The sequence below is a fragment of the Antennarius striatus genome, chromosome 10 (genome assembly GCF_040054535.1).
Source record: "Antennarius striatus isolate MH-2024 chromosome 10, ASM4005453v1, whole genome shotgun sequence".
NCBI lineage: Eukaryota > Metazoa > Chordata > Actinopteri > Lophiiformes > Antennariidae > Antennarius > Antennarius striatus.
The window spans coordinates 8130416-8147453 of NC_090785.1; the positions used below are offsets into that span (position 1 = coordinate 8130416).

At 41.6% G+C, this 17038-nt stretch overlaps 1 protein-coding gene across 6 annotated transcripts in view; it reads left to right on the forward strand.

Moving 5' to 3' along the window:
- The first annotated feature begins 11710 nt into the window (after positions 1–11710).
- Positions 11711–17038, forward strand: part of atp11c (ATPase phospholipid transporting 11C) — a 37465-nt gene continuing 32137 nt past the window's right edge. For 3 of the 6 annotated variants that reach the window (XM_068324958.1, XM_068324961.1, XM_068324963.1), the window contains exon 1: positions 11712–12544. In XM_068324958.1, the coding sequence (XP_068181059.1) occupies positions 12518–12544 (27 nt within the window). In that variant the 5' untranslated portion in view covers positions 11712–12517. Of the gene's footprint in view, positions 12545–17038 lie in introns of all 6 variants that reach the window. The other 3 variants (XM_068324959.1, XM_068324960.1, XM_068324957.1) reach the window with 2 other exon arrangements.

The window sequence follows — 17038 nt, forward strand, 5'->3', positions numbered from 1 at the left end:
CTGATTCCCACTCCTCTTTATATCTGTTGTTTGTAGATGATTGATAGATTATCACTGCTGACGGAGAGAAAACACACTGATTTAAGTTTTTACAACCAAATTATAAATGATGACTGATCACTGTTACTTTCAGAAGAAGAATGCACGAGTATAGTCGACGTCTTTTGTTGCTGCAGCATGTGTGACATCGGTAACACGCTCCCCTCTCCTCTCCTGCTATCATAAAAAAGCTCTTCCTCTGGAATGGTGAAGCTTTCCTTCAAATCCTTTTTTTCTTGGTAGAAACTAGGTGCCAAAAAAATAAATAAATAAAAGGTGTGTATCTGTGTGTGTGTGAGCCACAATGACTGAATTAGCATGCAGTGTTTACTGTGTGAATGTCTTACGTAAAAGTGTGCCTACATATACATGCATATGCTGTACATGCAGGGCCACACGTAACTTATAAATGTAACTCAATTTAATGTAAATTAAATGTAACTACCGGTACTTCTTAATGTTAAATAACTGAATTTATAAAGTTACAAAAATTATAGTTAAACACAGAAAATATATTTGTTGCTCTGTTATCACATAAATCCTTTTAATTTGTCAGGTTATGAAACCTGCATGACTCCTTTAATCAAGGCTCAAACTATCAAAATGAATAAAGAAAATAACATCAGACACAAGTTAGGAATTTGTTCCAAACCTTTTTTGTCAATGTTAAAATGGACTTAATTACTGCATTGTGGAAAATGTAGATTTGGTCAAAGCACACTTTTGACCTATTTATTTTTAGACACTCAGACCTTTTATACTCTCGCGGGCCACATAAAATGAGGTGGCGGGCCACATTTGGCCCCAGGGCCTTGCGTTTGACACATGTTACAGATGATACTTTAGACACATGTAATTCACAGCAGACTCATCAATAGAGTCCTTTATAACAGGCAAACCTGCCATCAAAAGGTCAAAATAACATAAATAAACTCTGTTTATTCCAGTGTTTACATTTACATTTTTAAAGAATACTCTTCCTCTGTTGTGGGTCAAGAGACTGCAGAGGTCTCATTCACATATGACTTAACAAGAGTGAACAATGACTTTCTACAGCTTTGGTTCAACCATTAAAGAGGGGTTTTCTCTTCCGTTTGCCTTCAGATGAGAGAAAAGGGAGATTAACATGATTTTGGTTTATCCACCATCCAGGCCTCAAAAACCCTAAAACACAACCCGAAGGCATCCCCATCCTGCTCTGAATGTGCACTTGTTACTGCTCTCAATTCTGCTTTCAGCCCCCTTCTAAAGAGACAAGGCCCAATCACAATATTGTCAGGGCACTGTTGGTTTTCTGGTTCAAATCCTTGTTCACGCTGTTTGCTGAGTACTCATCTGCTGTGACAGCCTTCAGACAAACAGTGAGTCCTGAAAGAGGTCTCCCACAACCAGATCTTTCCTGCTGGGCGGCGGGTGAAATGCTCCTTTCTCTCTCCATCATGTGGAACCCAGGCTATTGAGTTGGCCCCTAGGATCCTTCCATTGAGGTGGGCTAAGGGCCAGTGCTTCGCCCCCTCCTCGCCCACTCGGGCCACCCTCATTCTCCCGGCACACCTGTACCCCTAAAACCCCTTATCGTGGGAACCTCGACGCTGCCTCTGCCACCTGAGCTCCTCGCTGTGCCAGCTGGGCACATCTGACAACACCATTGGGAGTCAAAGCACACAGCCACCAAAGAGAGTCACAGCGTGCCAGCTTTATGGAGCTCTTTGAACTTTTTTTAAAAGCAAACTGTCGTCCTTAGTGACACCAGGGAGGGTAAAGAATCGCTGCAGAAGTTATGAGTCTACCTTGTGACGACTTAAGATTTGCATATGTGAAAAAAAACAAAATTAAAAACCAAAAACACAATTCCTGTCTCACATCACAGGTCTCCCTGCATACCCACAACCTCTCTTATGCACCTCCACCCTCAAAGAAAGTCTCCATGGCACACACATTTAAAAAAAAAAAAAATGGCATCAATTAATCAACATTCATGAACCGTTTACTTGAGCTCCCCTTTGTGTTCTGCAGGGCCTAATCCAGACAGAGACCAGGCTGTTCTGCTGCAGTGCAGACTGCGTCACTCCACCCTTTGTGGGAGAGAAACCCATCAACTGGTGTTTCAGGGAAATGTCTCCCCCCACTGAGAGCCTTAACCTTCCCCCCTCTCTCACCCACTTCCTCTTATGCCCCTTCAGTGTTTCGGGGCAGGAAGCTCTATCTCATTGAGGAGGCCATCCATCCATCTTTGCCTCTTCCAATCCAATTCACAGCCATGCCACATGTATGAAGACATCTGCCCATATTTTGATCAGATATTCCATTTTGCTGCAAATCATCCCACCCCTCCATCTCCACCCATGCGGGAGGCATCTTTTTAAATGTGCTGATATGCTCCTGCATAATAAACCTGACAATTCTTTGCCTCCTAGAAGAAGCAAGTTTAATTGGGATGTGCATTTAAAGCTCTTCTACAATTACACAATTACAGCGGAGATGCATTTCTGCACATTGCGATGTTTGCTTCCAATTTACTGCACTTTTCATACAGTTTAACTCTGGTTCTCCTTTTCAGTGGATGCAAATTTGGCTCATTTGGGTTCAAATGAAGCATAATTGCTCATATTGAAATCTACACCTTTTTACAAGAGGTTCCTGCCTTCTAGTTCTCATTAAACCTAAAGAGAGAAAAAAAAAATTCCCCAGTTCCATTTCAGCACACATGCCATCTGTATCATCTTGTGTTAAAAGCAAGGAAATTGGAGACAAAATGGTTTCTGAGTGCCTGGAATGGAAAACTAAAAACTGAAAAATCACGTTTTGCACAGGTTTGTGAGCTTAGAATAAACTCCCCAACACCCACTCCCCCCACCCCACCCACTCCCCACCCAAGTCTGTTTTCTAAATTTCTCACACGCAGAATGATTCGGGAATTCAGAAGGAGGGGACCACATGGTTAAGTGAAATCAAAGCTGTTTTATTTGTTTTCGAAATAACGAACGTGTTTGCTGTGCACAACCAGGAACAGCATTCAATTAAGTGCAACTAATTCGTTCAAAGGCCGTAGGAAGCTGGACTCTCTACGTTAAAAAAAGAAAAGCAAAGCAAAGGAATGGCGTGTCAACACAGACATGTGATCACCATCAAAGTCTTTCCCTCTCCTTCCTCTTCTTTTATATCACTGTCTGGAAAGTTATAGAAAAAAAAAAAAAACCTTTCCCAAAAGGCCCTCTGAGTCTGAAGTGGTGGCCTGAGCCCACTCCAAACAATGGCTTACAAGATACTGTTTAAATTCATATCCGCTCTTCCTTTCTTACGGGGGGCACAACACAACAAACCGCTGACCCACTGATACACAATTAGAAGTGATGCGGCAGTTAAGGCTACAAGCAACTCTGTTTAACAGGCCGTCTTTGACCCCTCCACCACTGAATAAATATAATGCCCCCAATGAGAGTAAGACACTGAGGTGGAGTGAAAAGGGAGCTGGGGAAGATTTTAAGCCACACATAAGTAGTTAAAGACCTTTATAGAGTATAACGCCATTATCCCTGCTGAATGAAAATAGGATTTAGTGTTTTTTCCACTTAATTTAAATCAAAAGAGTCCCCACCTTACATATTGCACTGGTAATGTAATGGAGAGAGACCCACAAAAAAGGCTTTGTGGCTCTGACACCTTCTATAGTGGGACTGTGTTGTCCTGCGAGCAAAAGAGAGAGAAAGGTTTTTTCTTCCCTGCGTTGCTATCTGCTAACGCTTTCTAATTGATGCTGCTGCATTCCTCCACTGGGTGCATTCAGTGAATAACGAGCCTTGGACTGAATACCCATGAATTGGTGCCCACCAAGCAAAGCAGTAAAGCCTTTAACCCCCCCCCCCCTCTCCCTTCCCCACCTCACTTCCCTTAGCCTCCCTGCTCTTGCTACCACTACCAAGCACCACCTCCCTTCCAAACCTTTCCCCAAAGCTCTACTCTAGCTTCACCGCCCATTAAAGCGCGACTATTGTGCAGAGATGGGGTTCCACAAAAGCTGTCAATCTCCTCGGGTCCTCCAAAAGCTTGGACTCACACAGACTGGAGTGACAGACCTCCCCCTTCACTCTCTAACCCACCCATGTCCCCCCCCAAAAAAAATCCTCTCCCCTGAAAACTTCTCAGCTAACTATCCCCCACCTCTCTCTCTCTCTCTCTCTCTCTCTCTCTCTCTCCTCTCTCTCTCCTCTCTCTCTCTCCCCTCTCTTGCTCTTTCCAGCCACAGCGCACAAAGCATCAATCTGTCTTCAGCCCCAGCACCCTTGGCCTTTTGTCCCATCTGCAGGTGCCTCTGAAAGCACCCACGGTCGCCCCAGCTTCTGTGCACGCCACGCCTAGTCCAGGGACAGGAACTGCTGACAAAGGCCCAGTGTGGGAATGAGGGATGCGTGGAGGGAGGGAAGGGGGTGTCGAGGGAGTGAGGGGTGGGGGGGTGTGGGCTGCTCTAAGACAGATGGCTGGGGAAGTCTACCAACTCCTCCACAGGGGCTGTCAGTTTAAATTCAGAACTACGGAAGAGACACGGGGGAAGAACCAGTAGAGGAATGCTCACCAAATTCAGCAGCTACTGTATGCTTCACTGTGAGGACCGGAACCAAGAAGCATTTCTGGATGTCACTTAACAATATGACATAATTCAGATGTAGAGGAAAAAAAGGAAATGTTTAAAAGCAGGTAGCATTAAAAAAAGAAAAAAAAAAAACCCTCATGCAATTGGGATTAATGTGTCTATACAGAAATTGCTCTCAAATAAATTTTATTCTTATTTTCCTGGTAGTCATACTTTTCAAAATAGTAATATTCTCATTTAAAAATTTTTCTTTTTTTCTACTTTGGAGATGAGCATAGATTAGGTCACACATTAATGAAAGCATACGTGAATGAAAGGGTCTGGTTCAATTTGTCGTTCTTCTTAGTAAGTCACAAACTTTTGTGGTATCAATAATACGTTGTGTTGTATTCAGATATAACCAAACCATTTGATGAAACAGAACCTGCTTACATATTGTGGTGATGTGAATCACGGGCTAATAAGATTTATTATCCAAAAACACAATTTTAACGCATTAAAATGAAAAAAATTAATATAAAATAAATGATTTATGAAAAAAAAAGTCATTTGAGACGAACCTCGATCAGCTTGCTGCCTCTTCTCACCGTCACTCCTCTGCCGTCAGTGCAACAAGTGTGTCGCATCTGTCCGGCGTGACTAAGCTGCCCCCATGTGGACAGACACTGAACTTACAGCAACCAGTTGCTACATCCACGCGGGAAAATACCACTGCTCTCAACATACACACATTTTTTTATTTTTTGGCTTTTCTGCCAGTCAGATGTATTGATTTGATGTCAGTTTTTCCCACAATGATCAGAAAACATTTGGGTTGATTTGTCTTGTTAAATTTATGTTACTTTGGCTATCAAACACAGACCCACTCACTGATATTGATTTTTTTTTTTTTTTATCAAAGAGAAGGAGAAAATTATCTAGAAATACAAGATGGACGCTTCTTTCTTTGGCCACATGATGGCGGTAAAGTGTAAGCCTGGTTCATAAACCAACAGACAGTCATGCTTTTCTGACATCAGGGTCAGTAGAAGTTTTCATTGGTATAATATAAAATTAATTTATATAGAAACACATTTAATCAACACACATCATGCATTTTGAGATTAAGATTTTCAGTTAAGTACATACATCAAGACAGTACTATATGTGTGTTCTGATTCATTTTAGTATTTTGGAGTAATGTGGTTTTCACTACAAATATATTGATGATTAATATTTTGTCTATTTCTTTAGACCAACTGATAATATAATAATCTACTTGGTGTCATGGTGACACACTGAGTGAAACCCTATCCAAAACCAGAGTTGGTGGCAAAATGTACTAAGGTTGAGAACTTTGAGAACCTGGCCACAAGAAGATAAACAAGTCATTAATCTCACACTTTAAGGTCATTACTCTTATTCTCTAGATAAACAAAATATACCATGTGGTTTTTAAGTTTGTGTTCACAAATAATATGTATGCTGATCCTAAATAAGTAACTGCCACAAATGGTGTGATCAGCAAGATATTGAAGTTCAGAACTGTTTTTTCACACAGAGGCACAAAATTCTTATTTTTTAACTTGTGCTAAAGCCAAAAATTTGTTACAACAACCAACAGTGTAATAAAACTGCCCTTTTTTTTAGGTCAATAATGTAATAACTAGCCACTAATGTAAACTAAAAAAGTAATAATTTTTGGCTGCTAATGTACAGTAATTTATTAAGTTATTAGCCTGGCAAAACAAAAACCTAACTCTATCCCTAAACCTTAGATAAAAATGATTGTTACTGGGTCAGGACTTTAAATTACATTATTGGCTTCAACAGCTCGTTTTAAAAACGATGACGCTTCATTTTCAGAGAGGAAATGGTGTGAAAATGCAAACTTGATGACACATGCAAATCACAGCTGGTCAGGCTATGATGCAACTGAGAACCAGAACCATTTTCACTTCAATTCCACTGTATAATAAATGGCACAATATAAAACACAAGTAGCACAACTTGACTTTTGCAGTCAAGCCACTAATTTAAAGGTATTTTAATATGAGAGTTCTTATATAGCACTGAGGTCACCTGCTCAACAGGTTTTATTTTACCTTTAAAACAGGTTTTATTTTACCTTTAACCAAATTCAGAGGCCCAGATTATTTCCAAAACAAAAGATCACATTACATAGAATGGGCTCAGTCAGAACAGACACAGGTCAGTGCCACAAAAACGAAATCTGGCAGGACATTTGTTTGAGGCCTTTATGTTATATCAACCAATGCATTTATATAAACGTACATCTATGGAATAATATTTTACAAACTGTCTGTGAACCCACTGTATTTATAACTGCCTTTAAAACATTCCTATTAAATCATTTAAAACATTCCTAAGGTTCATATCGTATGTGAAAGTTCTAAACATTTTTTGTTGTTTATGTTTGGTTCTAGAGTCTGACCTTTGGAGGGGCTCAGCCCCTTGAAGTAGGACAGTTGTTAGTGTGTGCAGAATTTTTTTGTTGCCATGACTACACAAGGTAGGCTAAAAATGCAACTTGCAGAGCATTGTGCCAGCAACATTCTGGCACATAAAACACTGAAAACATTGCTTGTTTCACCATTTCATTATTTGTGCAGCACTGTAGATGTTACAGAATCCTAGGACCAAACTCTGGACTCACACGAGCAGTCATAATTAAAAATATGAGACCAAGACCACAGACCAACAGGGGAAAATGAAGTGCAGATGTGTTTATACAACTACAGGACACTACAATATGACATTAATGTCATCACAGAAATTAAACACTCAAATCTAATGACCATGTGTTTGATTTAATCCTTTTTAATGCTATTAATATACGTATTATAGTCTAAGATCCTTTTATAAATCTAAGTTCTCTTATTTTTATTGAACACTATTGTCTTTTTGTATCCAGCCTATTTAAGTTTATATCTACTCTCTGTTTTATTATGAAGCACAATTGTAGTCACCAAATGATGTGCATTCTGCAGTAATACACCATTAGTATTACTAATGTATACAATCAGGCAGGTGTAAAATCATCAACACAAGGCAATACCAGATCAATAAGTCAAGTTAAAAATGTAAAAATAAATAAAAGTAGTCAGGGCTTTCGAATACACTTGCACTGTTTGCTGCAGGTAGATTGAAATGGTTTTTAGTTTTACTGGGATCCAAGTGCTTGTATCCTGCGTCTATGAGGCGCCTCGAAGCACTTTACATAGTCAGAAAAAAGAGGAAACCAGCTGAAATCTCGAGAGCAAGCATGGAGTGACAGTGGTCTGGAAAAACACCCCACTGGGAAGAAACCTGGGGCAGATCCTGACTCTCAGGTAGGCGGTCATCTGCCTTGACTGGTTGGGGTGAAAAATGAAACACAAGATAGAAGGCAGGGAGATAGAGTCAGAGTGGCAGACAGAGCCAGAAGAACCACAGCAGCAGGAGAACATCCACACATGTACACAAACTCTGCTGTATGAATACATAAATGTAAATGGGCATTCGCATTGAAATTATTGATCATCAACAGCTTTGTATACACAGATATGTATTTTTGATGGCTAATCATGCTCCAGTGGTTCCACCCATACAGAGTTTGTATCGATGAGATGGTTTCTCCTACATCCTCAATCCCTGATTCTTGGCTTCAGCTGGAGAGGTGAAGACCTCCAGGAATGTCGGGGCTGGGTTTACCAATACCTCTCATCCAAAGTCTTGATCAGCACCTGACAAGAGACACAGAGACTAAAGCAGTATCATATTTCTTCTTTTTACAGGAAAGAGGTAGATACAGAGGAAGGTATATAGAGGAAACATAGACGAAGGTAAAGGAACAGAAGCTATCGAATTTGTCTTGTATCATGTGTCTTGAATCTTTCCAATTCTTGACATCAACATACACAAATTTTTAATATATGCATATATTAAACTCTACAAGTTAAGCAGAAAGCCAGATTTTGTTCTAGGTGAGCCCTCATGCCATCTAAAACTCAGGACCCATTTTGGTTCGAAGGCTTTTCTTGTGCTAAGATAATACAGACTCACAGGTCTTTCAGTGTATTTCATGTATTTCTGATGTAAAGATGTACAACTGATGTACTGTAGATGTAGATGTAAAATAGATCATGTAACGATGAGCTCAAACGGGGTACGGGTGCCCCTAAGGATAGTTTGGGGTACTGCAAAGGAGATCTCAGTTTTGAACTTCTATACTGTATTTGAAAATATCTTCCAGGAATACTTCTAAATTTTTCACAATAAGACCTTTGAGGAAAAGAAAAAATTCTTAACAAAACCAAAAAGCAAAACGTAATACACATAAAGTACATCTCAGCAGGTACTCAGCTCATTTGCAAATACAATACATATGACTCACCACAAACTTGGAGGTAGAGGTGGAATATAAACATTTAAAATGTAGCATGTAAGTATTTGTGAATAAAAGATTATTGTTTATTAGATGCTGAATGTCCACTTCTGTATTCTATGTCCTCATTAAAGGCACTTAGCCTACCAAAATTCTGTGTGCTGATTACGGTGTTCTTGGCTGAAAAAAAAAACAACAACAATGAAATTATTTCTGTTAATACACTTTAGGTAATGTAGTCGTAAGAGGACACAAGCCAGTGTCTTATTGTGCCGGTCCCAAGCCCGGTTAAATACAGAGGGTTGCGTTAGGAAGGGCATCCGGTGTAAAACTTTTGCCAAATCAAAGATGCGAATCAAACCTATGACTTCCATACCGGATCGGTCGAGGCCTGGGTTAACAACGACCGCCATCGGCGCTGTTGACCTACAGGGCGCCGGTGGAAATTGGATTACTGTTGGTCGAAGAAGGAGAGGAGGAAAGTGCGTTCGCACGAAGAAAGAGAAGAGGAGCGCCAAGAGTATAGGACTAAGAGTAGAGACGTTGAATGTTGGAACTATGACAGGAAAAGGTAGAGAGTTGGTTGACATGATGCAGAGGAGGAAGGTAGACATACTGTGTGTCCAGGAGACCCTGGAGGTAAAATGAGTGTCAGATAGAGTGATGAGTCTGAAGCTAGAAATAGAAGGTGTGATGTTCAATGTTGTTAGCGGGTATGCTCCACAGGTAGGATGTGAGCTGGAGGAGAAGGAGAAATTCTGGTTGGACTTTGATGAAGTGATGCAGAGCATGCCTAGAAGTGAGAGAGTTTTCATTGGTGCAGACTTCAATGGACATGTTGGTATAGGTAACAGAGGTGATGAGGAGGTGATGGGCAGGTTTGGTATCCAGGAGAGGAACGCAGAAGGACAGATGGTAGTTGACTTTGCAAAAAGGATGGAAATGGCTGTAGTGAATACTTTCTTCCAGAAGAGGCAGGAACATAGGGTGACCTATAAGAGTGGAGGTAGGAGCACACAGGTAGACTACATCTTGTGTAGATGGTATAACCTGAAGGAGATCAGTGACTGCAAAGTAGTGGTAGGTGAGAGTGTAGCCAAACAGCATAGGATGGTGGTGTGTAGGATGACTCTGGTGGTGAGGAAGATGAAGAGTGGAAAGGCAGTCGGTCCTGATGATATACCTGAAGAGGTTTGGAAGTGTCTAGGAGAGGTGGCAGTAGAGTTTCTGACTGGGTTGTTCAACAGGATCTTAGATAGTGAGAAGATGCCTGAGGAATGGAGGAGAAGTGTGCTGGTGGCCATTTTTAAGAACAAGGGAGATGTGCAGAGTTGTGGCAACTACAGAGGAATAAAGCTGATTAGCCATACAATGAAGTTATGGGAAAGAGTAGTGGAAGCTAGACTAAGGGCAGAAGTGAACATTTGTGAGCAGCAGTGTGGTTTCATGCCAAAAAAGAGTACTACAGATGGAGTATTTGCTTTGAGGATGTTGATAGAGAAGTACAGAGAAGGCCAGAGGGAGCTGCATTGTGTTTTTGTAGATCTGGAGAAAGCTTACGACAGGGTGTCCAGAGAGGAACTGTGTGTATGAGGAAGTCTGGAGTGGCAGAGAAGTATGTTAGAGCGGTGCAGGACATGTATGAGGACTGTAAGACAGTGGTGAGGTGTGCTGTAGGTGTGACAGAGGAGTTCAAGGTGGAGGTGGGACTGCATCAGGGATCAGCTCTGAGCCCCTTCTTGTTCGCTATGGTGATGGACAGGCTGACAGACGAGGTTAGACAGGAATCTCCATGGACTATGATGTTTGCAGATGACATTGTGATCTGTAGTGAGAGCAGGGAACAGGTGGAGGAGAAGCTAGAGAGGTGGAGGTTTATCCTGGAAAGGAGAGGAATGAAGGTTAGCCGCAGTAAGACAGAGAACATGTGTGTGAATGAGAGGGACCCAAGTGGAAGAGTGAGGTTACAGGGAGAAGAGATCAAGAAGGTGGAGGATTTTAAGTACTTAGGGTCAACAGTCCAGAGCAATGGAGAGTGTGGAAAAGAGGTGAAGAAGCGTGTCCAGACAGGATGGAACGGGTGGAGGAAAGTGTCAGGTGTGATGTGTGATAGAAGAGTTTCAGCTAAAATGAAAGGAAAGGTGTACAAAACTGTGGTGAGACCAGCGATGTTGTTTGGTCTAGAGACAGTGTCACTGAGGAAAAGACAGGAGACAGAGCTGGAGGTAGCAGAGATGAAGATGCTGAGGTTCTCTCTAGGAGTGACCAGGAAGGACAGGATCAGGAATGAGTACATCAGAGGGACAGCACATGTTAGACCAAAGCGGAGGTTTATGGATGTAGTGAGGGAGGACATGAACTGATTCGCTGTGGCTACCTCTGAAGGGAAAAGCCGAAAGGAAAACAAGAAAACACTTTAGGAAAATTTTCCGTACAGATACATACATGTATTTACACACACACACACACACACACACACACACACACACACACACACACACACACACACACACACACACACACACACACACACACACACACACACACACACACACACTGTATATATACTGTATAATATATACTGTATATATGGATAGTTAGTGACAGATTTTTTTTTCAGCTATTACTACACTGTCATTACAACCAGATTAAAGAATAAGTATATTCATGAGGAAAAACATGTCTCCAGGTCAAAATTTTGATATGTATTGCTAAACTGAAAGGGGTGTGCATTAATGCAAATACACTTGGATTCTGCAGGGGTGTGATCCAGTTGTGACATCTCGACTGCTCCTACAATAAAAAGAGGAAATCCCTTCTTTTATCGTTGCCGTGGAGAGGAAATTCAAATGAGGCGTTATCATAGACGTCCACCTCTCTCAAATCTTTTCAAACGGCATATTGGGGGAAATAAGGCGAAATTTGTGGTTTCCAATTTAAACCACATTACCCACAATTCACCGCGAGCGAAAGTCGCCGCACCTTCTGCCGGGTGGAGCCTATGAACGTGGGAACGTCTGGCGGTTGCTGTAGTAAAAAAAAAAGAAAAAAATGTTTGACAGGGATGCGAGGCGACCCGTGAATAGGGATTGATAAGAAGTAAAGTTTTGGGTGTTTTTGTGTCGTGAAGCGAGGAAACGAGACTCGGCAGCGACAGATGCTCGATCCGAGTGTCAGCAACAGGGCGCAGGGCGAAATGTCAGCGGCTGATTCAGTCTTGAAGAACGGGAAGCGCGACTAGTCCACCCGCAAAGCGGAACACATTCAGGGGGAGGTGAGAATGCGAATGGTGCGGAGATACCGGAATCAAGAAAAATGGAAACGATGTAGCATCGCCGCGGCATTTCATATAGCTAGAACTAATGTTAGAGTAGAGAGTAGATAGCTAAAGGAGCCAGGAGGTCAACTAACGTACATGTGAAGTTATCCCACCGGAGGAGCTGAAGCAGAACCCGGACGCCGTCCGTGTTGATCACCAGAGTTCACTAGTGAGCCCCAAATCCCAGAAGATAAACAAGAGGATGCTTCGGAGAAGACTCAACCGATGGGTATGTGATTCTGGCGGCGGCAGCACACTCACTGTTAGCCCATGACAGCCTCCTGCTAACGCTCTCAGCTGCCGTGATTCCGCCCTGGAAGAATGTGAGCTGGCATTCGCTTTTTTTTGTTTTTTCTTTCCCCTACTTATAGGAGTCAACTGTATGTCTTCTATCAAACTGTTACTCCACTACACGAAACAGCTGTTGCCTCACTTTTATAATCAGTTAGCTATCTCCTTTTTTTTTTTTAATTAAAAAAAAATAAAATCTTTTGGTTAAGTTCTAACCAGCCAGGAAGTCACGACAGATGCCTGATGTTAGCTAACGCGGTCATTAAACTACACACCTCGTGTTACATTCAGGAAATACTGAATTAACCGTGTGAACAATCTGAGCAGTGTCACACACATGAACACACCTGTGAATCGTACAAGTTCAAGCTAAAACCTACCCCGGAGATAAGAGCTGGGGCTCTCTGGGGTCCCCAAATCTAAAAATACATCATCTATTTAAAGGGGCAAAGGCGTGCAGGCTTCCTTCCCTTTTCACCCCCCCACCCCACCCCACCCCTTCCCCCCGTTCAAGCATTACGATAATGCCAAATATGTCAGATTCCTTTTTTGATTTTGTATTGCCGGTCAACATAATGAGAAATGTTTGACAGCTTTACCATCAAGAACATGCGCTTCTCTTAAAGTATGTTAGTAAGACGTGTTTTAAAAAAAAAAAAAAAACAATCACGGCGGGAGAGCTGACATTTCCTACTGCACCTGAATGCACATCAGTGTGTCTGATGAAGCAGATTTGAACGCTGTTCAAACGCATTGAGACAGAGATGGATATTGTCATGTCAGGTTTAGTTGCCACCTTTAAGTTGAGACACTTGAAGAAATTTGAATGTCATATTTTCCCCATTTTTCCACCACCAAGGCCAAAACCCATTGGTCTGTGTGTGTCATTGATCTATAGATGAATTAGTTCATCTGAATTAGTTTGTGTGTTGCATTCAAGGTTGCCATGAGGACAGCAGCGGAAACAAAGGCACTGGAGAAAACTTCCTACTGCTGAAGTGATCTCACAAACATGTTACGAACTAGTCCTTATATAATTTGATCTATCATTGCAACAGCTGCACAATTTGCGTTTCCCCATGGCTTTCTCAAATTTCTTTTATGCATTTAAAACTTTTAAATACATTATAACTCAAAGTGTTTCGATATTAATTTGAAAAGACATAAAGATAAACAATATTTTGCATCCATAAAATTCTACATCGCTCTCAATTGTGTCTAATCAGATTAATTGTTGCCTATGAATGATATCAACGACATAGCATGTTTAATGAAAACATGTTTATTTGCTTTATCTCAAACCGAAGTGTTCACATATGATGTGTGTTTTGGGATTCACTTGGTGAGATGTTTGTGTCTTTCTAACTGTTGTTTTTGTGTCACAATGCAGTTTTTTGCTCAACTGATGTGTTTATTGTGTGTGTGTGTGTGTGTGTGTGTGTGTGTGTGTGTGTGTGTGTGTGTGTTATCACCCTGGCTGTTTTACCTGAACAGCTGACTTCCAAAGCTTTTAATATTTTTGTATTCTGAGCCGTGGCTCATCTAGACATGGTGAAACAAGTGGGTCATAGATCTGTCTTTAATGGCATCTGGTCTTTCCATTAACATCCACCTTTTACAACCCGAACCACCGCATTGAAAATGAGAATGATCTGCATTTTGCCTCTCAGTACGACAACGTGGGCGGTGATCCTGGTGGTGTCTGTGTGTTGTTTGTTGATGGTGTTTGTTCACTCGTCTTTCAGTCACACTAACTGAACATCGTGCGTGGTGCAGCGAGCTTACCTTAACACCCACTGCATACACTCTCAGTGCACACACTGTGTAGTCAGCCCGCATGAATGTGTGAATTCACATGTGGTTTCATTTCTTGCAAAGTGCTTGATGACGATGATGTCACTTTGCACATTGCTTGAACAACCATTGACATGTTACTGCGGATGAAGCGTGCCAACACTCTGGTGAATGCTTGACATTCACTAGATGGATGCGTGTTTGTTTCGTAATCTGTTTTCAGGTGTCTTTGTATCCATCCGCTGGATTTGTTTCACATCACGAGTTGGTATTTTGCCACAATGACTGCTTTTGATATCACGTTTCACGAACAGTCAGTTTAATGCTTACCCTTTAAAAGTTCATCCGCTCATTTCACAACCTTTCCCATATGTTAATCAGTCACGAGTGTACTAGTTTAAAGTAGAGGATCTACATTGCAGTACGCAAGGCCGGGTTTATAAATCCTGCACAGCCTTTACTGCCTCTTTATCATCCCGTCATGCAGCCATAACCTGTTGTCACCAGTGGGTTGAAACCCCCCCACACATGCTATGTGAGCAGTATAGATACTGATGGAGAATAAAGGGAGGCAATATAATAATTACAGTGCCTGACCGTCCTCCTGGTCTGTTTAAGTGTTGCCATGTCAGCTGGTTTTCCTGCTTCTGGAGAAGGGTAGCTGCTGTAATTTCTTCTGGGTGTGAGCTGTAAATAATATTTTGTGCAGAGCAGCGAGCCACACTGCGGTCGATGCACGCATTGCCGTTATCTATGGCTCAGGCTCTGCGTCTCCAAATCACACCACCCTCTACTTGCTCACATGTGTATCATGAAGCAAGAGAAAACATGGTCTCTCCCACTGTGATGCACTGTGCCAATGGAGTCCTGAGTCTTTATTTGGAAAATCATTAGAGATGGCTGTGGGAATGGGGGGGGGGGTTGTGTGTGTGTGTGTGTGTGTGTGTTTTCATCAGCAGAGGCTCCAGAGATTGAAATGCTCTGACAGGAATGCAAAAATCTCAGTTTGCCTTTGATGTTTGTACAAGCCCTCGAAAACAGCCGAGTGATCTGTAAGAGGTGGAGTCTGGTGGAAACGTGATTCGTGGTAGGAGCCCTTGTCATAAATGCAACAGCAGCTCTCAACATATTGAAAATACCCCCCCAAACACAAGCAGCACTTCGCTATTTTTTTCAGACCATAGTAACCAGTAGGCCTCCTCCCACTCGCTGGCTCGAGTGTGAAGTTTCTGATTTGCATTCCGATTCTGCTGTAGTACTGGAACAAATACTCCCTCTCCTGAGTAGTGAAATTACAAATGAAGAAGAAACCATGGGAATGACACACACCCACTGTACAAAAGTGGGAAATGTTAACACTCACACAAAAATAAATATATATATATATATATATGATACGTAATTGCATTGTAATAGAGCACAATCGCTCAAATAGTTACTGGTTTACTTGATAAACTTTTTTTTTTAGGCCAAAAAAACCCCCCAAATTTGTCTCATTTGGGAGGATTTGCAGTTTTTTTTGATGTGACAGTAAAGTGAATATCGTCTGGCAGCATTAGAAAACACCATTTTCAGATGATGAGTGTCAGTAATTATCATATTAAGACAAATCCCCCGCAGATTGTTTTGCAGGTTTAGGTCAGCTGAGCTGACTGGACGATCAACCAGAGTAATACCAAAGTCGGCAAAGCAGGCCCGATTTGTTATGGAACTGTGTGGAGACGCTAAGTTCTCCTAGAAGAAGAAATCAATATTTCCATCAAACTTTCAGCAGTCACCATCTGTGGGTTCCCCCCCATGTGATGAGAGTCAATGCGTGTCTTCTGTGCTTACAGTGGTGTGTACTGCACATATTTGGTTTATATTGATACTTTTACTTTATAAATTTCATTTAGTCCATTTTGACTTGAAATGTTGAAATATTTTCAGCTGTTTTATATTTTATAATTGAACAGCATGTAGTATTCAAAGTGAGCAGACAGGTATTAGTTATTTTAAATCAGAACTAGGATGGTTTCTTCATACAAATCAGCATAAAAAGTGTAAATTCATTCCCTGTTGAGAGGTTAGCAGACTTACGCTAGTTAACTCCGTCACGAGCGTGAGCCTCAGAGATGTGGTGCACTGCAGTAGAAAGAAAACAGGTGAAGATGCGGAGTGTCTCCTCATTCCAATATATATGAGAGAAGGCTGATATCTCCACGGCTCAAATCATAAAAACTGTGCAACTCACAGCAGAACAGTCCAGATACTTAGGGGAAGATTCTAGCCTACAGACCTTTTTGTTCTGATTCAGAAATATGTTAATGATGCCATTTAGTAAAGTCAAGTATACAAATAAAAAATCAAATTCATTTACACATTTCTGTCCATGACACACAGTGCTTTTATTTGGAGCCATACTTTAATGTACATAAACCGACTTGGGGTGCAGCACATTCTGCTTCTCCCGTTCACCCGTCCATCTGCCTTCATCTCCATCTCTCTTCAATCATTGCAGGCCGATACACCGAGGTAGTCCCGTCTTGGATCTGACACTGCTCGAGTGTTACCCAGGCATCAGTAAGCAAACCCTTACCTGGCAGGAGACGGTGTTATACGTGAGGGATTGCGTGTCAAATATGTTTGGAAGCCTCTG